The sequence below is a fragment of the Syzygium oleosum genome, unplaced genomic scaffold, assembly GCF_021117445.2.
Source record: "Syzygium oleosum isolate NSW1041296 unplaced genomic scaffold, Sole_v2.1 Sole_v2.03, whole genome shotgun sequence".
Classification (NCBI taxonomy): Eukaryota; Viridiplantae; Streptophyta; class Magnoliopsida; order Myrtales; family Myrtaceae; genus Syzygium; species Syzygium oleosum.
Window position 1 is genome coordinate 12528424 of NW_026607487.1, and position 22943 is coordinate 12551366.

At 41.8% G+C, this 22943-nt stretch overlaps 2 protein-coding genes across 2 annotated transcripts; both read left to right on the forward strand.

The window, feature by feature from the left end:
- The first annotated feature begins 5429 nt into the window (after nt 1-5429).
- LOC115670732 (non-functional NADPH-dependent codeinone reductase 2-like) lies at nt 5430-8650 on the forward strand. The gene is made up of 4 exons (XM_030592082.2): nt 5430-5818; nt 5912-6155; nt 7059-7238; nt 8007-8650. The coding sequence occupies exons 1-4, from the start codon at nt 5499-5501 to the stop codon at nt 8229-8231; spliced, it is 969 nt and encodes a 322-aa protein (XP_030447942.1). The 5' UTR covers nt 5430-5498; the 3' UTR covers nt 8232-8650.
- Nucleotides 8651-9122: 472 nt separating this feature from the next.
- LOC115670796 (non-functional NADPH-dependent codeinone reductase 2-like) lies at nt 9123-19412 on the forward strand (the record flags this gene model as incomplete). The annotated part of the gene is made up of 4 exons (XM_056309741.1): nt 9123-9481; nt 9575-9818; nt 18433-18612; nt 19042-19412. Coding segments are annotated over 4 exons (1008 nt in total), but the record flags the coding sequence as incomplete, so codon positions are not given.
- Between the last annotated feature and the right edge of the window lie 3531 nt (nt 19413-22943).

The following is a 22943-nucleotide window of genomic DNA, read 5'->3' on the forward strand; positions in this document are numbered from 1 at the left end:
AAGACATCAAGTCGAGATTCCAACGTTCTCATATAGAAATTGATGAATCTTTGAAATCTGACAAAACCGGACAGCTTTGCATTGTTCACGAAATCGGACTTGAAAACATAGTAAATGGACTCCGAAAACTCTCAAATTTGAATATGTCATAAACAAGGCCTTAGCAAAATTTCTCATGAAGAACACAAAATCGGAATCTTTCTGTAAACACTATTTTTAGTAGCTCAAAGACAGACTAAAAACAGTTCACTGGAACAGAATTCTTGTTTCTCAAAGTAAGCTTTGTCTAGAGTCCAAATCATCTCGAAAAATTCCCAAATTTATACACGTTATAGAAAAGGAAGTTCTCAACAACTTTTGTAAAGGAGACTTTTCTAAAATCGGCCCAGAAAAGTTTGTAGAAAATAAAGAAAAGGTGAACATCACATAAATACCCATTCATGGCAGTTTTACACAGTCCGGAAATGAGGCTGTCGTACTACTCATATCAAGTCCAAAAATTCTGAAATTAAAGTATGTAAAACTTCAAGATGTTTGGAGAAACTTTCAAGAATAAAGTGTTTGGAAATTCGGATCACAAAAGTCTCCACAAAAATAACAAAACGAAGGGGTACAAAGGATCCGAAACTGGGTTTTCCAGAACAAGAGTAAAAATTAGTTCTAATTGAAAAACTACCAAACTTAAACCATAGCCATTTTTCAGGGATTGAAATTGAGGATGTTATAATTCTGCTACTATAAAACAGTTCTAAGATACTAATCAAATTCGAAGGGGGCTTAGTGGCTAAAAGACAGTCTCTTTTATAAAGGCTGAGCGCCGTCTATGTGTTTGATAGCATACTTACCATAAGTCTTGTCTTCGTTTGCCTTGATTGGCATCTTAGCGCCCATTTATTGTTAATTTTATTTTTTTAAATCAAAATTTTTATATTTTATTTCTCTTTTTTCTTTTTCCTTTATTTTTGGTCGGTGGCAAGCCATGGCGATCGGCCACAGGTGAGGACAAGCTCACCCGAGGCCGACGAGCTCGAGTCTCGCTAGATCGACGAGGCTGGAGCCTCGCCACAGGTCGGCGAGGCCTCGGGCTTGCCGGAATCGGGCGAGCTCGACCTTGTTGGATCTAGCGAGGTGGAGCCTCACCCGAGGCTGGCGAGCTCAAGCTTCGGCGGCCTCCAGCAAGGTTGTCCACCCCTGTGGTTGATCGCCGGCTGTCACGGTGGCCTGCCACCGGCCGAAAATAAAGAAAAAAGAAAGAAAGGAAAATAAAAAAGAAAAAAATAATTATAAATTCGATTTTTTTAAAAATATTTTTATAAAAAGGGAGAAAGTGTGTGTAAGTCTAAGTAATGGGTGCTTTGGAAATGGGTTCTACGCTTAACTCATTTAGACCCATTTATGATATGCTTCAAACTTTAAGACCCATTTAAGATGGGCTCTTCAAAGTTGTAGTAATCGATATATGACCCATTTATTTTTTAAATAGATTATATATAGGGGTTTAAGACCCATTTTGACAGGTCTAGTTGTTGGTCGACCTCCGCTTGGTCTAGGTGAGGCGTCGCGGCTCTCACCGGCCTAGGGGAGGCGACCCTTGCCTGATCTGATGCATGAACAACCCAAAGATGCTGTTCTACAGGTCATCATTACTCACTACTTCACTAGTTTCTTACTATCGAAAAGTAAAGGTCCCGTGCATGTTATGAGTAGCATGCCAACACCATTATGCTTTCCTCCGTGATGTCTCCCTAGGGCAGTGTGTCGCGATCGAACTCTCGAGCCCTTTTTTAAACAACATGCAAAAAAGGGGGGCTCGCCTGGTATGTGCTAAGTCTAGGTTCGGGACTTAACTCGGGCTCTCCCAAGCCCATACCATATCGCGACTTAGGATTTAAGTTTTTAATATGCAGGTGATTTATATCAAGGAGTCGCCACTAATCGATTTGGGGTGGGTCGATTAGAAACCCAAATAGGGTGATGGGAGAATCACCCTATTCCTACGAACCAGAGATTAAATGAGTTCGGGGACTTGATTACACTAGTTGGATAACTAATGCCCTTTCGGTACCATTTTACCCTGTTCATTTCTGAAAACATTTGTCAGGCAATTTGGATTGATTTTAGGACCTTTCTCCTAACATGTGAGGTGATCAAGCGAGTGCATAATCAGAAACGATTAGCAGTCAGGAACACAACAATGCATGCAGCCTAAGGTTCTAACCTTAACTAAGTCAGATGACATTCAAAACACAACAGTTCATGCAATTATATTAAAAACATGCATAACAATACAACGGTAATAAAAACTAACTTGCAAAATATAACCGCGCAATCTCAGGCTTGTCTAATTTAAACAAGACAAAAATATGCATAATAATACTACAATAAATTAAACATTTAGAATATATCACACAAATTTTTTTTTAAAAAAAATAACAATACAGAATAAGAAGAAAAGAAAAAAAAGTTAAAATTTTTTTTTTTTGAAATTTTTTAATTTTAAAATAAAATAATAAAAATAATAATATAATATTAAACCGGGTCGGGTCGGATCCGACCCGGGTCAACGGATCCGACCCGAGCGTTGACTCGGGTCGGGTCGGTTGATCCGGGTAGGAACCGACCCGGGTCAACGGGTCCGACCCGGGCGTTGACCGGTCGGGTCGGGCTGATCCGGCCGGCTCTGACCCGATTCACTGGACCAGCGGGAGGCGCCGGCGGAGCCAAAAATGGCCGTCCACCGGCCGACCTGCATCGGGCACCGCCCCAAGCCTCGCTTCCCGGTTGAACGCCGAGCTTCACCACTTACCTGGACTCACCGTCCGGCCACCTGTTTGCCGGCCGGCGACCAAAATGAAACCAGCCTCACTGAGGCATTTCATCAAACAGTTGACGCGCGTGCCAAAAACTGAGGTGTTTTGCCCTCCTCCGACGAATCGGTCGGCTCCGGCGGCTACGGCTGGTTCTCAACTGAGACTAGGGACCAGGACCGGCGACGGCATGGACCGGGAATCACGCGACACGGCCGGCGTGAATCCCGGCCCGTCCGTGTCAAAAAAACAGAGTAGGACAGGGAGTCTCGGTCGGGGGGGAGCTCACCGGTGACGGCGCGTCGGGGCGGCTTTCTGGCTATTCCGTGGGCAACGGCGATGCTGCTGGTTGTCCTTCCTGCTCCGGCGTGGCCTCTGTTTGCTCCCTCTCTCTCTCTATTCTCTCTCTTGTCTCTCAGTCTCTCTCTCCATTTGGCCGACCGGGGGGTGCTTCCGGGGGTTGCCAGTCGGCTTGTTGGTGACGACGAGGCCGACTCAGACCTGCAAGACCCTCCGAGGCTCCTCTCTTTTCTTGGTTTCTCTCTGATTCTCTCAATCTCTCCCTGTATTTTTTTTTTCTCTCCAAAACCGAACCTAGCAGACCCCCTCTCTTCTCTCCTCTCGCTGGCCTGTATAGCCGACGACGACGCGCCTCTCTGCTCCGTTGCGTCCGCATGACGACGGCCTGCACCGATCTACCTGCTTCACGACTTTCGCGGCCATTTGCAGGCCGGTGCAGGGGGGCCGAATTTGTGAGTGTCGAGAGGGAGGAGGAGGAGCGGAAAAACGGGGAGAGACGGCCGGGTTTCAAGGGAGGAAGGGAGGACGGGACTGGCAATTAATGCCAGTCCCGTCGGCGTGCTCGTTTGGCCCTGCGCTGGCCGGATAGCGACGGGGTGAGGCCGCTCCGCCGATCGTCACTCTGCAGCCGCAACAGATGAGAACAGGGGAAGGAGAGCGACAGTCGGCAGGGGGGAGAAGGAAGAGAAGGGGCTGGGCCGAGCCAGACCCAGCCCGCGCGGGGAGAAGAAAAGGGGAAAAAGAAAAGGGGCCCAGGCCCGCGGAGGGGAAAAAAGAAAAGGGAAAGGGCCCGGGCCCGGGGGAAAAGGGAAAAGAAAAGGGCCGGGTCGGGCCGGCCCCGACCCGGCCCGACTTGAAATTTTTTTTTTTTTTTGAAAAATTTTTGAATTTTTTTTTAAAACATTCTAATAGACCTTATTAATATAAAATGTGCCTAATTTCTATATGCAATGCATTTAAATAGAAATAATTTTTAACTTAGGAATTAAGGACATTAATTCCTAAATTTTTTTGTAATTAATTTTGGGCAAATTAAAAATAGGTGTCAACACAGTGAAAACTATTTGATTTGCACATAGTTCATGGCTAATCTATTACCACCAGCAAAGATGTTGAGGATATTGGTCAAATTAATTCCACAAAGCAAACTCCCTATTCTGCACTTTTTGTAAAAGATACCACCAGCTAAGCAAAATATCACATTCACAATATAACAACCTAAAGAAAGATCACGGGAATCATAAAAGTAGCTGCCTCAGCCTTACCCAAAAAAAAAAAAGAGTAGCTGCCTCATGTGTTGTAGCGACAAAATCAACTATGATCATCCTAATGGATAATGAAGGATTTCTTACCGACAAAAGAGTTAGTTCACATGATATGGATCCCACACGTAACAAGATAGGAAACGGAGAGGGCAGTTAAAAGAATCGGAGTGGCGACGGCGGAGGCGGAGGCATAGTTAGAACTATCGTGGAAGCAAGCTATCGAACAATTAAATTAACATAATAAGGAAATAAATCAAACACCAGATTTACGTGGTTCGATCGTAGTGACTTACGTCCACGAGGAGAGCAGCACGAATTCCACTATAGATCAAGCGATATAACGGAGATTACAATCATGCTCGAGTAACTTAAACACTCCAAGTGTTTTCCAAGCCCCAATTGTATCAAATAACTCACGCAGTGTTGAGCCTACAATTCCTCACGAAATAATTTCTCAATCTCACGAAAGAATTATATACAAAATCTTACCGTAAGATTTAATTGGCTTTAAATACTCGGATATCTTAATAATATAATTCACTAGCAGAAGCTCCTCTTTGATGCTTTTTACAAATAACATCCATTTCTTATATATGGCGAAGAATTAGATCAAAAATAGGAAATTTCATTTTAGAAAATCTTTTTCAACTATAAAACTTACTTGAATTAGGAAACTTTCGTTTTTTGGCCCAAAATCGAGGCATCATTTTAACCGGAACGAACAGAGACACCTTCGGATGGAGAAGAACTTTCGCTCTTTGAATGATGAAGAAGAGCAGAGAAAGTGAAGAGAGGAAGGGAGAGAGTGTGTGTCGTTTACGGAGACGACAGCGAGGGGAGAGAGAGAGTAACAGAGGCATAACAGAGGGAATTTTGTAAGATTTGACAAGTGGAGCCCATCTACATAGGCCATTGGCTCTCAGGGATCACACATTTCACAAACTTTTTTATCCATGCACAGAAGAAACGTTCTGAGCCACGAGTTCGCTCCAAATTGATGCTAAGGGCCAAGTGATACCCATTACTTAGCCAAACTCCAAAAGAACCAAAGAAACAAAAACAAAAAGACCAAAAAAACAAGAAAACGAGGTCATTCCAGGTCTAGCCGAAACGATACAGAGTAAACATGGCCCATATTACTGTTGCTGACACTCAAATCAGTACCGACGGCAAAGCGATCCCGCTTCTTGGGTTCGGAACAGCCGAGTACCCATTTGGGTCCTCTGCCAACGTGAAGGAACACCTCCTCGATGCCATCCGATTGGGTTACCGACACTTCGACTCGGCCGCACTCTACCTGTCCGAACAGCCCCTCGGAGAAGCTGTGGCTGAAGCTCTCGCGCTCGGCCTTGTAAACTCGCGTGAGGAGCTGTTCATCACTACAAAGCTCTGGTGCAGCGACGCGCATGGCGACCGCGTCGTCCCCGCGCTCCAGACATCCCTCAAGTACAATTTCAGTCAACCTATGAATCATATAGCACCGTGTCTGTACGTTTCATCATCCTCGTTTTCACTGCATCGGTCGGTTCTTGTGTGTAGGAATCTCGGGCTCGAGTACGTGGACTTGTATCTGGTGCATTGGCCGGCGTGCGTGAAGGCAGGTGAGTATGAGCTTCCGGTGAAGAAGGAGGATCTGCTTCCGTTTGATTATGAGAGTGTGTGGAAGGCCATGGAAGAGTGTCAGAAGCTGGGCTTGGCCAAAAGCATTGGAGTGAGCAATTTCTCATGCAAAAAGCTTGAGAAGTTGCTCAGCATCTCCGAGATTCCTCCTGCTGTCAACCAAGTGAGTTTATTGTTGGTCCCTAGGGAATTCTTGTTTTCTTAAAATTGCTCTGGAAAAAAAAACAAAACATGTTTGTCATAACAAAGAAAAGCTACCCTAAACATGAAAAACATGTTTATTGCAAGTTTAGGGTTGCTCTTTTTATTTATGTCAATTTAGTCTTCGTGTAGTTCCGAAAATCTTCATCTAGGTGATTCACTTTTGACAAAACAAGAACCTCTCCTCCCTCTCTCTCTCTCTATTCTCACGAGCTACAGTGCCCATGAATGCCGCCGCTGCACTGTCCACCCCGCCATGCTCAAGCCGCCACCCTCACTGAGCCTGCAGCCGCTGTGGTCGAGCCAGCGAGCCCCCATGTCGTCCCTCCCCCTGTAAAACTCACGGGGAGGTCGCGACCTCTTCTTTGGAGACTGCTCGAGGTCGAGGACCGCCAGAACGAGGTCATTGTGGTGGCTTTTTAAGCCTTCCGCAACCTGACCCGACTTGAGTGATAGAGCCAGAGAGAGGGTTAGGCTTTGAGAATTTTCTTTTTCTTTCTCCTTTTCGTGTTTTGTTCATGTTAGATTTGCATGTGTGTTACGTAACTCGTATAACCCATCAATCTAAAAGATCTGAGGAAATTTACTCCCACCAAAATACAACCCTCTGAAATTTTGATACTTAAGTATTAGGCACATTTAAACCAATGTGGATGGCATAGACAACGAAATCTAATCTCCTAGCACCCCTCAAAAGAATCCAACTCTTGATGGATAAAAGCATCATTGTATTATCGTTGAAGTCAAAAATGGCAACATGAGTTCTGCTCAAACGCATCATTAGACGACTGTGGATTCCTCAGACTTTACAAGAGGGGTGTGATTTTTTATTTATGATTTAAATGGGTTCGATTTGATTGTGAAGGTGGAGATGAACCCTCTGTGGCAGCAACAGAAGCTAAGGGAATTCTGCAAGGAAAAGGGAATACACATCACCGCCTACTCTCCGTTAGGCGCCAAAGGAACCTTTTGGGGGACCAATAGAGTGATGGAATGCGAGGTGCTGCAAGAGATTGCCGAAGCCAAAGGGAAGACACTTGCCCAGGTTGTCATCAATCTCTATCCACCTTATCCTTCTCGAATTCGATGATGCTATGCATACAAACATTGATTCAGATGATTAATTAGACACTTGGTCCTCTTAAGCCAATATTCTATGCAGCTAGGCTACGGTCAGTGATCGTTACGTAAGATGTGAATCCTAAAGAGTTAATCAATTTGGTTAGGATAAAGAAACTAAATGCTACCCTTGTATGCCTCGTACAATTTTCCTATACAACATGTTAGATTTGGTAGAACCATTGTCAACTGTTCTAAAAGCTTAAGCTATTCGATAAAGATATGGTTTAATATTTAATTACTCTAACACTCCCCCTCACGCTTAGTCTAGTCTTTTTGCTTAGCACTAAGCGTGGGCATTTTTCATTGGGGAGGCAATTGGGACCTGAAAAGATTTGAACCCAGGATTTTCAGCTTTTATACCATGTTAGATTTGATGAAACCACTGCCAACTGTTCTAAAAGCTTAAGCTATTAGATGAATGTGTGGTTTAATATTTAATTACTTTAACACAACATATAACAATTCATTAATATTAGATCATCCTATCGCGCAGTAAGAGATTCGGATGAGTTGACCAAGGTCCAACACTCAAGCTAGAACTAAGTGAAATGCTAGAACATTACTCATCTCTGTCAACATCTCTCTGGTTATTATCTGTGTACATATGTGAGGAAGTTTACTTTTTACTGTTAGCATATGTTTCAGACACGGTTAAGCTCATATTTTGGCTATATTATTGGTCTGCATGAAGGTTTGTCTAAGGTGGGCGTATGAACAAGGAGTCAGTGTGGTAGTGAAAAGCTTCAACATAGAGAGGATGAAAGAGAACCTTGGCATATTCGACTGGAGCTTGAACCCTGACGAATTGAACAAAATCAGTCAAATTCCACAAAAGAAAGGATTCCCGGGAGTCGAATTCATATCCCCAAATGGTCCTTACAAGTCTGCCGAAGAGCTCTGGGACGAGGGGATTTGAGCAGGAATCGTTAATCGCTTCAACTAGTAAAGCTTATTCAATGAAATTTTCTAAGATTGTTGAACCTTAACCCCAAATGAATGGTAGTCCCTTCTGTTTTAGAACAATATACAGTGGACGTCATCTTTGGCCTTTCAAAAGTGCCGTGGGTTTCTTCCTTTTCTGGTACAAACACAGGCATGTCCTTCAGTTGTAGCCGCACAGAAGCCAAAAAGAAAAGGGACGCACAGAGGAGGAGCGCTTCCTTTCATGGCACGAAGGAGTCATGAACACGATGGATTTTATGATACGAGTTCTTCTGCATCGAATTGAGTTGTTTCATCAATAAACATATGGGTTTGGGTGTGATTCGGGTTTATTAAATACTCGAATGTGTGGGTGAGTATTACTATATAATTCTTGGATTATTTCGTGGATTACTCGTTGTTGACTCCCTCGGTGAAGTAGGTGTTGAAATCAGCACCGAACCACACAAATCTCTGATTTTATTTTTTTTATTGTCTCTCATTTATTTCTCTGATAATTTCACAATGATTGAACTGCAATATCAGATATCTTCCGCATTGTATTGCAACAAACCAATAATTGACTAGCCATCATGCACGCGGCTTATACGTTGCTCAGACTTGATTTTTCCCAATGCTTTGGATTCTCGCATGCCTTGCATATTGTAATGCAGACAATGCAAGGCTTCTTCACATGTACAGTATCTTGTATTTTACACAATATATAGGATTCGGCACATGCATTGTGTATCATATGGTACGCAATGTCAGAATTTTTCACGTGCATTGAATATTTTATTTCACACGATGCAAATCTTCCGTGCCGATTGGAATATGGTTGCAACAGAGATCTAGTTACGGGATGAAAAAAGATTGATTCCTTTCGTTTAGGTCTCGTCTGTATCAGGAAAAAATACAGAGAAACTTGGCCAATATCACTGTTCCTGAGACTCAACTCAACAAAAACGGCAAAGCGATCCCGCTTCTTGGCTTCGGAACGGCCGAGTACCCATTTGGCTCCTCTGACAACGTGAAGGAACACCTCCTTGATGCGATCCGATTGGGTTACCGACACTTCGACTCAGCCGCACTTTACCTGTCCGAGCAGCCCCTCGGAGAAGCTGTGGCCAAAGCCCTCGAGCTCCGCTTCATAAACTCGCGTGAGGAGCTGTTCATCACGACGAAGCTTTGGTGTAGCGATGCCCATGGCAACCGTGTCATCCCCGCGCTCCAGGCATCCCTCAAGTACAATTTCAGTCAACCTATGAATCATATAGCACCGTGTCTGTACGTTTCATCATCCTCGTTTTCACTGCATCGGTCGGTTCTTGTGTGTAGGAATCTCGGGCTCGAGTACGTGGACTTGTATCTGGTGCATTGGCCGGCGTGCGTGAAGGCGGGTGAGTATGAGCTTCCGGTGAAGAAGGAGGATCTGCTTCCGTTTGATTATGAGAGTGTGTGGAAGGCCATGGAAGAGTGTCAGAAGCTGGGCTTGGCCAAAAGCATAGGTGTGAGCAATTTCTCATGCAAAAAGCTTGAGAAGCTGCTCAGCATCGTCGAGATTCCTCCTGTTGTCAACCAAGTGAGTTTATTGTTGGTCCCTTGGAATTGATGTTTTCTTAAAATTGCTCTAGGAAAAAAACATGTTTGTCATAACAAATAAAAGCTACCAATAACATGTTTTCCAAAAATCAAGTTTATTGTTGGTCCCTTGGAATTGATGTTCAAGGACGGATGTGCGATTTTGAGTTCAAGTTCGCTATGTGTTGAGTAGGAGCTGCAGAGTTTAGAGCTGAACATTTTCATTTTCTAGTTTCTTTGGAAGAGATCGGTAAAACTATAGCTCCAAGTCATTTGGATGCCTCGGCCAAAGTGGGAAAAAGATGACTCTGAATCCTGATGCGTTAACAGGTTCACAGGAAAAGAAAAACTGTTAGTAAAATTTGGTCATGTTGTCTTTCGGCCTGAAGAGGAAATTTCGTCCGACCCAAGTCCTCCCTTCCCCTTCCTCTTCCCCTCTATTACTACGAGCTACAGTGCTCGTGAATGCTGCCACCGCACTGTCCACCCCACCATGCCCGAGCCGCCACCCTCACTTAGCCTGTAGCTGCCGCCGTCGAGCCGGCGGGCCCCCATGTCATCCCTCCCCCTCGACGACTCACAGGGAGTTGGCGGCCTCTGCTGCGGTGCCTGCCCGAGGTTGAGGATCGCCGATCGGCAGCTTTTAAAGGTTTCCACAACCTGACCCGACCCGACCCGACCCGACCCGACCCGACCCGAGAGAGAGAGAGAGAGAGAGAGAGAGAGAGAGAGAGAGAGTTGCCGCACCGGGGGGCCGAGGGACTGGCTTGTTGGCTAGGGCCGTTGTCGATGGCCAGGGGCTGTCAATGGAGGCCCATCAGCGCAGGGATGCTGTAGGTGATGGCAATGAGGCGGCGGGCAACATATCAGATGTGAGGAAGATGGAAGAGAGAGGGTTAGGTCTTGGGATTTTTTTTTCTTTTTCTGTTTTGTGTTTTGTTCATGTTAGCCCATCATAAAAAAAACAAGAAAATGATACGAATAGTACATGAACTTTAGTTTAATATGTAATGTGGTCCCTGAACTGTAGCTTAATGTATAATGTGGTCTATGAACTTTTAATTTGTTTAATGTGGTCTGTGGATTTTTGGTGTGCGTTCAACTTAGTCCATGAATTATATGAAAATGTTCATTGTTATTTTTAAACTTGAATTAATGAAAGGATGACATTGAACATATTTCATATAGTTCAGGGACTAAGTTGAATAAGTACCAAAATTCCAGGGATTACGCTGAACAAATTAAAAGTTCAGGAACCACATCATACATTGGGCAAAAGTTCAGAGGCTACAATGAATAAATTAAAATTTTATGGGCCATATTACATATTGGATCAAAGTTCAATTATCATTTGTGTCATTATCCTAAGAAAAATTAGTAGGAGGCAAAACACAGCCCTTTGAAATTTTCATGCATAAGTAGAAAGGCACATTTAAAACCAACGTGAATGGTAAAGGCAACGAAATCTAATCTCCTAGGCTCCTAGCGCCCCCCCGAAAGAATCCAACTCTAGAAAGATAAATTGTAAGAATTTTCTAATATGAGCTTCATTAATTGAAATTAACTGAATTAGTTTGGTCTAATAAATATAAGATATATGGGTTCTTAATAAGTCTAATATGGGGCTGGCTGGTGTGGGCCGAATATAGCCCGGTCCGTAATGAGAGGGCCCGTGGTCGAAAACTCTATAAATAGCGTTCAAGTCCCTCCCCTAGCCCGATGGTGCACAATCTGACTCACATACGAATCTAGAGAGAACTTTCTTCTTGTAAGTGGCAATCTCATTAGGCCAGTGTTCTAACGAAGGGTATAGGGGAGAAGCACTTGAGTTCGTGTTCGGAAACCGTCGCAAATTCCGCGTCAAGTTCAATGGATTCCAAACCAGGTACGCAAATCGATAATTTCTCCATGAACGTGTTTTGGTTTCTAATTATGGTGATCCTGGGCGTGCCATTTTCGTGGCTAACATGTGGTATCAGAGCCTACCATAGATTAGAACTGAAACATACATATTAGGACCGTTTTCGTTATGTCCAAGAGGTTTTTACCCATTTTCGAAATTTTTTGTCGGTTGAATGTAAAATTTTATTACAAACCAGAATCTACTCGTCGAGACGAGAAGATTGACGGGCGGCACGTCATCGGACGAGGCCGCACGAGCCCTCACATGCTGACACGCGCAGTGGGCGCGGCGGCGCGTGACGACCACGAGCGGCCGTGCCGAACCGGCGCGTTTTTCCCCGGTAACCGTCGGATGACGTTAGCATGACGTCAGTGGCAGCGCGAATCCGAGTTGACCCGGATCCTGACCCGACCCGACTGTTGACCCGACCGGTCAATCGGTCGGACCGTTGACCGGCTGAACACGCGCGCACGCGCCGCGCTTTCCGGCGGCGCGTGAGGGCGCGTCTAACTTCCGTTTGGGACGTTCTTGGTACCGACGTGCTCGTATTGAGATTCTCTACATTGTGGTATATTTATTTTACATGTTTGAAGCTTTTACAGATGTGAAAATACGTATAGAACCCTATATACGCGTATTTTTAGGGTATTTTTGCGTATTTTCTTGTATTTCTCTATGATTTTGGAAATGCATATAGTAGCTCACATGTATATCACCACATAAGGACTGTGTAGAGTGTAATTCATTGTCTATCAATGAATGGAACAATATAATTAGCATGACATGTAATTTCAGAGATACACGCCCCTGTCTTTACGTCTGGCATTACATGTGTATAGTGAATGTGATACATAAAGCTCATATCCTTGGCATGAGAGATTTTCAAAGATTTAGTTGGGTAGTAACCGCCAAAGCGGCACACTTGACTGAGTTTGAGAAATATCGGTCTCATATTGTGGTGGGATGTCTCCTGTTCTATTGCGTGATCATACTCCCAAAGGAGGTGATCTTGTATTGGTTCATGGAGGGGTACATGTATAGCATGTGCTTGAGAAATGACTGATCGATCTTAGTGATTCATACACCCAAAGGTGGTGATTTCACGAAAGATTAGAATATGTTCTCATGGCCGCTGTCATGTGGAGAGTGTACAATTGCATGTCATATTTTCTGCCCGAAGGTGATTATGTGATGATGTATGTAACTCTTTGGATAAGTACTCACATGATGCTGATTGTATTGTTTGTTTATTTTCCAGTCACCTTTTCTGTAAACGGCAATTCCATTTCCATTGAGGTCCTTACTGGGTTAAACTTTAACAAATGAAAAGAGGATTTTCTATTTAGAATGGAGCTAGCGGTTGTTCACATTGCTCTTACAAAGGATAAGCCGGCAGATATCACGGCCACCAGTACTGAAGCTGAGAAAATCGACTATGCTGCCTGGGAAAAGAGCAATCGAATTTGCTTATTGACAATGAAGAAATCCATTCAAGAACATTTGAAAAGTGGTTTGCCAGCTGACTGTACTACTAAGGAAATGATGGCAGCCTTAGAGGCTAGAAACCGCATTTCATCTAATGCTGAGGTTGGTACACTTCTTCAAAAGCTCTTCATTATGAAGTATGATGGTACTGCTGAAGTTAGAGATTATGTCCTTAGGATGGTAAACCTAAAGACGAAGTTTCAAGCTTTTAATGTTTCCATTCCTGATGGTTGTATTGTGCATCAAGCCCTGAACACCCTTCCACCTGATTTTGGGATTATAAAGACAAATTACAATTCCCAAGATGATACTTGGTTAGTTAATGACTTGATAGCAAGGGTGGTGGCAAAGGAAGAGAAACTTAAGAAAGAAAAAGGGCATCTAGCCTTAAATGTTTCTGGTTCCCACAAAAGGAACGATAAAAAGTTCAGAAATCGTACTCATAAAGGTACTCATGACACTACCGGTCAATCTGACAATATGGGTCCAAAGAAAACATCCTTTAAAAGGGATGGTGACCGCTGCTTCTTTTGTAAGAAGAAATGTCACGTAAAGAAGGACTGTGGAAAGTTCAAAGCTTGGTTGTCCAAACGTGAGCCTACAGGTAATGATTCTTTGGCACTTGTTTATGAATCCAACTTATCAGAAGCACCATCCAGTTCTTGGTGGCTTGATAGCGGTGCAACTAATCATGTTGCGTTTACCATACAGGGATTCATAAACCGGAGGAAGTCAAATCAGGATGAGTTAAGACTCACTGTGGGAAACAACGAGAAAGCCGATGTTGTGTTTGTGGGAGATGTAATCTTGATTCTAGACTCTGGTTTTAGATTAATGTTGAAAGACACTTTTTATGTACCTTCTTTTAGATGGAACTTAGTTTCTGTATCGTGTTTAAACATGTATGACTACTCTTTTGAAATCAAGAACAATGTTATTTCTTTATTTCTTAATTCAAATAAGGTTGGGTGCTGTAATATGTCCAACGGATTGTACAGATTGTGTTTGTCTCCCAATGACATATACGTCGCTTATACGGCTGAAAATGTTGTTTCCAAGAGACCACTCCCTAGGAAACAGTCTTATGCATTGTGGCATAAACGGCTTGGTCATATCTCTAAGGATAGAGTAGAAAGGCTGATAAAGACTAACATCCTGCCTACTCTTAAAGATGACCTAGAGACATGCGTAGACTGTTGTAAAGGTAAAATGACCAAGATAAGAAAGAAAACTGCAGTCCAAAGTTCTTACCTATCGGAGGTCATTCACACTGACATAAGTAGACCCTATACGTCAACTTTGTGTAGAAATTTTTATTTCATCACATTTATTAATGACTATTCTTGATCTGGCTATTTGTACTTGATTAAAGAAAAGTCCGAGTCTCTTAACAAGTGCAAGATTTTTCGGACTAAAATCGAGAAATAGTTGGGAAAGGTCATAAAGGTTGTTAGATCTGACCGAGGTGGAGAGTATTATGGCAAGCAGGGCGATGCCGAACATCTTAAGGGGCCATTTGCCAAATACTTAGAGGATTCTAGGATAGTGGCTCACTTTACTATGCCTAGGAGTCCTGAGCAAAATGGTGTAGCCGAAAGGCACAATCGCACCCTTATGGAAATGGTAAGGAGTATGATTAGTAGGACAAATTTACCTGATTTTCTATGGGGTGAAGCTTTGAAAACAGCTTTGTACATTTTGAATCGTGTACCTATTAAAGCTGTTCCATTGACTCCTTTTGAGTTATAGACTGGACGTAAGTCTAGCTTAAACCATCTTAAGGTTTGGGGATGTCCTGCAGAAGTGAAGTTATATAATCCGACATTAAGTAAGTTGGACTCCAGAACCACTCGGTGTTACTTTGTATCTTACCCGGATCATTCGAAGGGATATCGGTTCTATAATCTTAATGGAGGCACAAGAATTGTGGAATCACAGATAGCGAAGTTTCTGGAGTTTGATGCAGCTGAAGAAAGTAGCTGCTCACAGACTATTGAGGATAATGTAACGTTGTATCTTTATCTCCTCCCATACAGATAATTGTGGAGACTTTCACACCACATATTGAACCCGTTGAGGCTCATGATCCTTTTATCGAGATAGCTCCTAATGAAGTTCCTCAAGGCTCTCAGGTGCAGGATGAGGCTGTTGCTGCTCCAGTAAGGAGATCCATTAGGGGGAGAGATCAGCTATACCACCGGACTATTTAGTCTATATAGGAGAGCAAGACTACGATATCGGTTCTGTGGATGATCCAGTGACTTATGCGGAAGTTGTTTCTTGTCCTCAGTCGGAACTGTAGTTGGATGCAATGAGAGATGAAATGCAGTCTATGAAGCATAATGGAGTTTGGGAACTTGTTGAATTACCTGAAGGTCATAGACCCATTGGCTACAAATGGGTGTATAAGACTAAAAGAGACTCTAAAGGAAAGATTGAGAAGTTTAAAGCCAGACTGGTAGCCAAGGGTTTCACTCAGAGAGAAGGAGTAGACTATGAAGCAACTTTTTCTCCAATCTCTTCTAAAGATTCTTTTAGAGTGATGATGACATTGGTAGCTCATTTCGATATTGAGTTACACCAGATGGATGTTAAAACTGTCTTTCTCAATGGAGACCTTAATGAAGAAGTTTATATGATGCAACCCGACGGCTTTGCGGCAGATGATTCAGGTACGCTTGTATGTAGACTGAAAAAGTCTATTTATGGTCTCAAGTAAGCTTCTAGACAATGGTACTTGAAGTTTCATAGTGTTGTCGCTTAATTTGATTTTGTTGAGAACAAAGTAGATCGGTGTATATACTGCAAGGTCAGTGGGAGGAAATTCATTTTCCTTATACTCTATGTGGATGATATCCTGCTTGCGAGCAGTGACCTTGGTTAAATGCATGAGACAAAGCGGATGTTGTCAAAGAACTTTGATATGAAGGACCTTGGTGAGGCGTCTTTTGTCCTTAGCATTGAGATTCATAGGAATTGTTCTTGTCGACTATTGAGTTTATCTCAGAGGGCATATGTTGATCGTATCTTAGAAAGATTCAACATGCAGCAATGTAAGCCAGGAATTGCTCCTGTCAGTAAGGGTGATAAGTTGAGTCTGTCACAATGTCCTCATTCAGATTTTGAGAAAGCCCAAATGAAGAATGTACCTTATGCTAGTGCACTTGGGAGTATTATGTATGCTCAAGTATGTACTAGACCAGATATTGCTTTTGTAACAGGACTTCTAGACAGATATTAGTCAAATCCATGACATGATCATTGGGTTGCTGCCGAGAAGGTTTTAAGGTACTTAAAGAGGACAAAAGACTATATGCTGATTTACAAACATGTTCAGGACTTACAGCTAGTCGGGTATTCGGATTCAGACTTTGCTAGCTGTCAGGATGAAAAGAAGTCGACGACGGATTAGATCTTTAAGTTAGCACGAGGTGCAGTATTATGGAAAAGTGAGAAACAGAAATCAATGACATCCTCTACCATGCAAGCGGATTTTGTAGCATGCTTTTCGGCCGCTACTCAGGCAATTTGGCTTCGAAACCTCATTAAGGAGTTGACCGTATTTGATTTTGTGGATAGACCCATATAGTTATATTGTGACAATAACTCTGCAGTGTTGTTATTTAACAACGATAGAGGTCTCAAGGGATCTAAGCATATGGAGGTTAAGTACCTGACTATAAAGAAAAAACTTCAGACTGGTGACATTGCAGTAGAGCACATTTCGACAGATAATATGATTGTAGATCCACTGACTAAAGGCCTTCGCTCTTGAGTATTTGATCGACATGTCATTAACATGGGCTTAGGAGTATCATGGGATACTGTTAATTAGTAGGAGATGTTTAGTTTTATGTTGCTCTTATGAAGTTTGTATCTGATTTTGTTATATTTTGTAATATTTGAATATTTTTTGACTCTTTTGCATTCAATGAGGTATTTGTGAATGTAGATTTATCAAGTTGAGTACACATATTTGATGAAAATCTCGAGGCATTGTGTAAACCTTGAGTATAGGCTATGGGGTATTCTTAATATTAGCCTTAACGATATGTCTTGTTACACATAAAGTACAGTTCACTATCAAGGTAAGACATATGCAGGTTCGTTGGAACCATGAAGGATATTTTTTGGTGACACACTAGATTTTGTGACACTTAAGGAGAGAAAATTTGGACTAACAAAATGGACAACACATGAAGTATCACTCGTTATGAGGTATTGTCCATTTGACACACTACCATATTGAATCCATATCAGTAAAGTTAAAAGCACTCGTGACCATGGAAGGCTCTGCGTGAGTACATGCAGTTACCGCCATGATTCGGTGTTCGAGACTTTATGGGATCGGATTGACTATTAAGAATAATCTCTAGACCAATATAAGAGTATGCACACAGTTCTGTTTCAATTAATATTGCCCAAGTGGGAGAATGTAAGAATTTCCTAATATGGGCTTCATTAATTGAAATTAACTGAATTAGTTTGGTCTAATAAATGTAAGATATATGGGTTCTTAATAAGTTTAATATAGGGCTGGCTGGTGTGGGCCGTGTACGGCCCGGCCCGTAATGAGAGAGCCCATGGTCGAAAACTCTATAAATAGCGCTCAAGTCCCTCCCCTTACCCGATGATACACAATCTGACTCACATACGGATCTAGAGAGAACTTTCTTCTCGTGAGTGGCAATCTCATTAGGCCAGTGTTCTAACGAAGGGTATAGGGGAGAAGCACTTGAGTTCGTGTTCGGAAACCGTCGCAAATTCCGCGTCAAGTTCGATGGATTCCAAACCAGATACGCGAATCGATAATTTCTCCATTAACGTGTTTCGATTTTTGATTATGGTGATCCTGGGCGTGCCATTTTCGTGACCAACATAAACGCGTCACTTAAATATCGATAAAGTCAAATTGGTTACATGAATTCTGCTCAAGAACGTCATACCCAAAAATCTTATATCATACCCTGAAAAAGAAAACTATTGGAGGCTTTCAAATTATATGCTAAATTTGGTGGACAAAATTTATTGTAGTAAAGAAAACATGTTCAGTATCATCATGAGATTTTTGCAGGAACAAGCGTGAAATATACTATAATAATATAAAACATCTTTTTTCTGAAGAAACTAGTTTTAATCCTAAGATTAGTCTTGATATATCAGACTTTAAACAAGAGGGTGCGGGATTCTATTTTATGATTTAAATGGGTGTGATTTGATCGCGTAGGTGGAGATGAACCCTATGTGGCAGCAACAGAAGCTAAGGGAATTCTGCAAGGAGAAGGGAATACACATCACGGCCTACTCTCCGTTGGGCGCCAAAGGAACACTTTGGGGGAACAATAGAGTGATGGAATGCGAGGTGCTACAAGAGATTGCCAAAGCCAAAGGGAAGACACTTGCCCAGGTTGTCATCCATATGCACCTTATATTTTCTTTTCGAATTTGATGATGCTATGCGTACGAATGAATGATTCAGATGACTAATGTAGACACTTGGTCCTTTTAAATAAGTATCCTATGCAGCTAGGCTAAGGTCCGTCATAGATACGTAACATAATGCCTCGTACCCACTTCCTATATCATACATAACTATTCCGTAATATAGGATCACCCCAATTGCATTGTAAGAGATTTAACGGATCACTTGACCATTGTCCAACAACTAAGCTAGAATTAAGTAAAATGCTAGAACAATACTCATCTCTATTAATATCTCTCTTATTATTATCCTTGTACATATGTAACCGGGCATACTCGTTTCTTATTACATATATGAATGTGTCTCGTACATGGTCAAGCTCATATTTTGGCTATATTATTGGTTTGCATAAAGGTTTGTCTAAGGTGGACACATGAACAAGGAGTCAGCGTGCTAGTGAAAAGCTTCAACGTGGAGAGGATGAAAGAGAACCTCGACATATTTGACTGGAGCTTGAGCCTTAAAGAGTTGAACAGAATTCGTCAAATTCCGCAGAAGAAAGGATACCCCGCACTTGAATTTGTATCCCCAGATGGTCCTTACAAGGCTGTCGAAGAGCTCTGGGATGGGGAGATTTAATTAAGAATCGTCAATTGCTTCAATAAGTTCATTCAACTTGAGACTTTTTCAATGAACTATTCTAAGATTGTTGAACCTTAATGCCAAATAAATGCTAGTCCCTTCTGTTTTAGAGAAGTACAATTCTGTTCAAACGTTATTCAGCATCGAATAGAGAGGTGTTTCAAAGTGTATTTATTGACTAACTATTAACTAGTCATCATACACGCTTGTGCACGGCGAAAATATTAGGTAGTCCCGGCCCCCGGGTGACCACATACCCACAAGCCACTTGGTGATAGACATGTGGATCTCAGTGGATAGATGCGAAAATTCACTCTCTTCGTATTTTTTAGTTCGTTTCCAATGCCGAATCGAGATTTGTACAAACTCAAGAGCTCTTGACCTGGACGCTTCGCATCATGTCCTTGAACTTGAAGAAGTCGACACGGCCGTCGTGGATTTGATCAACATAGGTGATCAAGAGGTGGCATGTTGCGAGAAAATGGAGGGAGGCTCGCTCATCGGTTCGATCGCTCCTGGAGAGGGAACTGAATTCAGCTCCGATCCCATGCAACTCCACTCACTCACTAAAGCTCACTAAAGCTCAGTAAACTCACTGGGTACGAGCAAAATATCCTTTTCTCGAAAAACATGATGGCGCGATTTGGGAGTTTCTTTTGGTCATAGCATCTTTTTCAACGTGAGAGCCAAGAGAAAATATTGGGTACCCCAGGTGAAGAGGGAGTCCCGTGAGGGTCAAGAAGGGAGAGAGAAAGTGGGCCCCACACAGGAGAAAATATCCCTGATAGTAAGCCCGGGCGACACGTGTTCATTATTGAATGGACTATTATTTTGCTGACGTGGTATCACTTGGGGCACCCAATCTTACGTACAGATTCTGCCTGCAAGGGATATTTGATCGAAGAAGAAGCCGATACACTAAAGGTTTTGTGTGAGACGAAAGCGAGAAAATGATTAAAGTGACTAGTGAGTGTAACTTGGCGACAAGAAACATATGGAGAGAGAGAAATGCTTGTCCTATGCTTCTTTTTTTCTTTAATTTTTTTATTATTTTATTTTTGTCTTTTGCCTTTTACTTTTTGGTGAATTTATGGAAATTAAGAAAAGTGGTGTGTACGTTGAAATTTTTTTTTATATAATAATTCGATTCAGTCTGGGTGATCCGAATGGGCAATTTCACACATGAAACCAGGAGCCAGACATAAAATTACCGATACCAAAAAATTAAAACTGGGAACCAAATCGATGCCCCTGAAAACCGTCCAAAAGCGATCGATTTAATCTGGTCGAGATGGTTTCTTTCGCTCACTCCTATTTTGAATGGCTATCTTATCCTTTTTTCACTTAAAATAGTAGATAAACTTAACTAGGATCTTTTACTAAAACATTCCTCTTCATTTTCATGGTATTATTTGAACATTTTATTATTTGAAATATTCCTACATAAACGAGTGACTCATTGAACATTTTGGTGAGACTGTATTTTTTTTTTGTTTGACTTATCTTTAACTCTCTTCACTTTCTAACTTTTGCTCTGCTTGTTGAAGAGCGCGAGAGTCGAACCCCGCAACTCTCATACTAGTGTCCACATCCTCCCAATCCCTCTATCAGTAGGGTCGCATGCCTATTGATGTGAGACTGTATTTATCAAGTGAACTAATTGTATGTTTTGGTTAGACAACTTTGTTCTACAAGAAAATAAATTGTATATTTCTACTCTATCTTTATCGATGAGCCGGGGCAAAACCCAGAGCTGTTCACGAGCTTACACAACAAATAAAGATTCAGAGATCGTAGAGAATTTCTCGAACATTAGAGTAGCCTCCAAGACTTGATTTATCTAAGATTCTTTTTTTCGTTGAGCATATACGACTTGTTTTTTTCGGTCAGAGAGCATGTACGACTTTAACCATCGAAATATGTCGGCTAATTTAATTCCACTACGTTTAATGGTCGTGGGGTGCCACTACAAAAAAACATGTAATTTGCGACGGAAATTTTTCGTCGTAAATTTTGCGACGAAATTTGCGACGGATTATATTTTCCGTAGCTAATTTGCGACGGATGAAAAATCCGTCGGAAATTTGCGACGGAATTTTTATACGTCGCAAATTCCGTCGCAAATTTGCAACGGAAATAAAAAACCGTCGCTAATTCCGTCGCAAATTTGCGACGGAAAAAAGTTCGTCCCAAATTTGCGACGGAAAAAAAAACCGTCGCAAATTTGCGACGGAAATAAGTTCGTCGCAAATTTGCAACGGAAAATAAATCCGTCGCAAAATTTTCATCGCAAATTTTCGACGGAAAAAAAAACCGTCGCCAAATCCGTCGTAAATTTGCGACGAAAACGCACGTCCGTCGCAAATTTGTAGTTTATTACCCGTGATATTCCAGCCCTATCTCTCTCTCTTGCTCTCTCTCGCTTTTCTCCCTCTTTCATATGTCTGAAATCAGCAAAATTCGCGCACGCACATATTAATCTCGGTGAAGCTTTTGTACCGGTAAGTATCATTAGCTAGCTTCGTGACTATTCATCCTTGAATTGTAATTTCTTTTATTTTATATATGTTTATGTTTGTTTTTTTTTCGTATCTGCATCACCAGTTGAACGACCGTCGACACCTCGCCGGCCTTTGGATGAGGCAGAATGGCCATTTCCGTCGCAAATTTGCGACGAATAAGTGAAAATTTCGTCGCAAATTTGCGACGGAATAAAGGGAATCCGTCGCAAATTTGCGACGGATCCTTGATTCCGTTTCCATCGCACATTAAAAATTATTAAAAAATAATTCTTCAGTGATTATTCTTTTTGGGTATGTGTCTAATTGAAGGTCTCGCAATCCAAGTGGATGTTGCAATTCTTATCAAATTGACCACTTTCTCCTACCAATATTTCAGTCAAATATTTGGGTAAGTCTTCTTTACATGGTAATTTTTTCTATTTTTGCAATTTCATATTAATTGTTGCGTGAATAACAAAAATTATAATTTCAAAAATTTTATGGTTTTAATTAAGAACAATAGATATGATATTTTAAATATTTTACCATAATTTTTTATTTTAATACAGACACAATGCAAAGAGAAAGGGCTTGGATGTATATAAGAACTTACCTGGACGTCAAGGATTGACAGATGAGTTTCGTACTGGGTTGGAACTATTTTTAGACTTTGCTAGTAGTAAATATGAGTTCATGGATGGAAATAAGTTAAGGTGTCCGTGTAAAAAGTGCGGTAATGGTAAATTTCTTGTGTGTGATCAAGTTAGAGAACACCTTACTAGATTTGGGTTTAGTCCGAACTATTATAATTGGACTTTCCATGGTGATCCATTTATATCTGATGAAGGATATGGAAGAAGTGACCAATTTTCAGTTAGGGAAGAATGTGACTATTATGAGCAATTGAACCCATACGAGAGGATGGTGATTGATGCAGCTAGTTATAATTTTGTCACAGAATCAAATCATGCAAGTACTAGTTTTACTCCTATACGTGAACAAGTGGGTACTAGTCATGCTTCACAATTGGAAGATATAGGAGTAACGGGTTTTGATGAGAATGTCTATAATGAAACTTTTCATTCTAATCAGTTCCGGGATGTGTTGAAAGCAGCAGATGAACCTTTATGGCCAGGTTGTGAGGACCACACTAAGTTATCGGTGACAGCCCGA

Excerpts from the sequence above, each read along its gene's own strand:
- LOC115670732 (XM_030592082.2), top strand. The coding sequence starts at position 5,499 with ATGGCCCATATTACTGTTGCTGACACTCAAATCAGTACCGACGGCAAA. Across the intron at positions 6,156-7,058 it reads TTCCTCCTGCTGTCAACCAA|GTGGAGATGAACCCTCTGTG; the intron begins GTGAGTTTATTG and ends TTGATTGTGAAG. Across the intron at positions 7,239-8,006 it reads AAGGGAAGACACTTGCCCAG|GTTTGTCTAAGGTGGGCGTA; the intron begins GTTGTCATCAAT and ends GTCTGCATGAAG.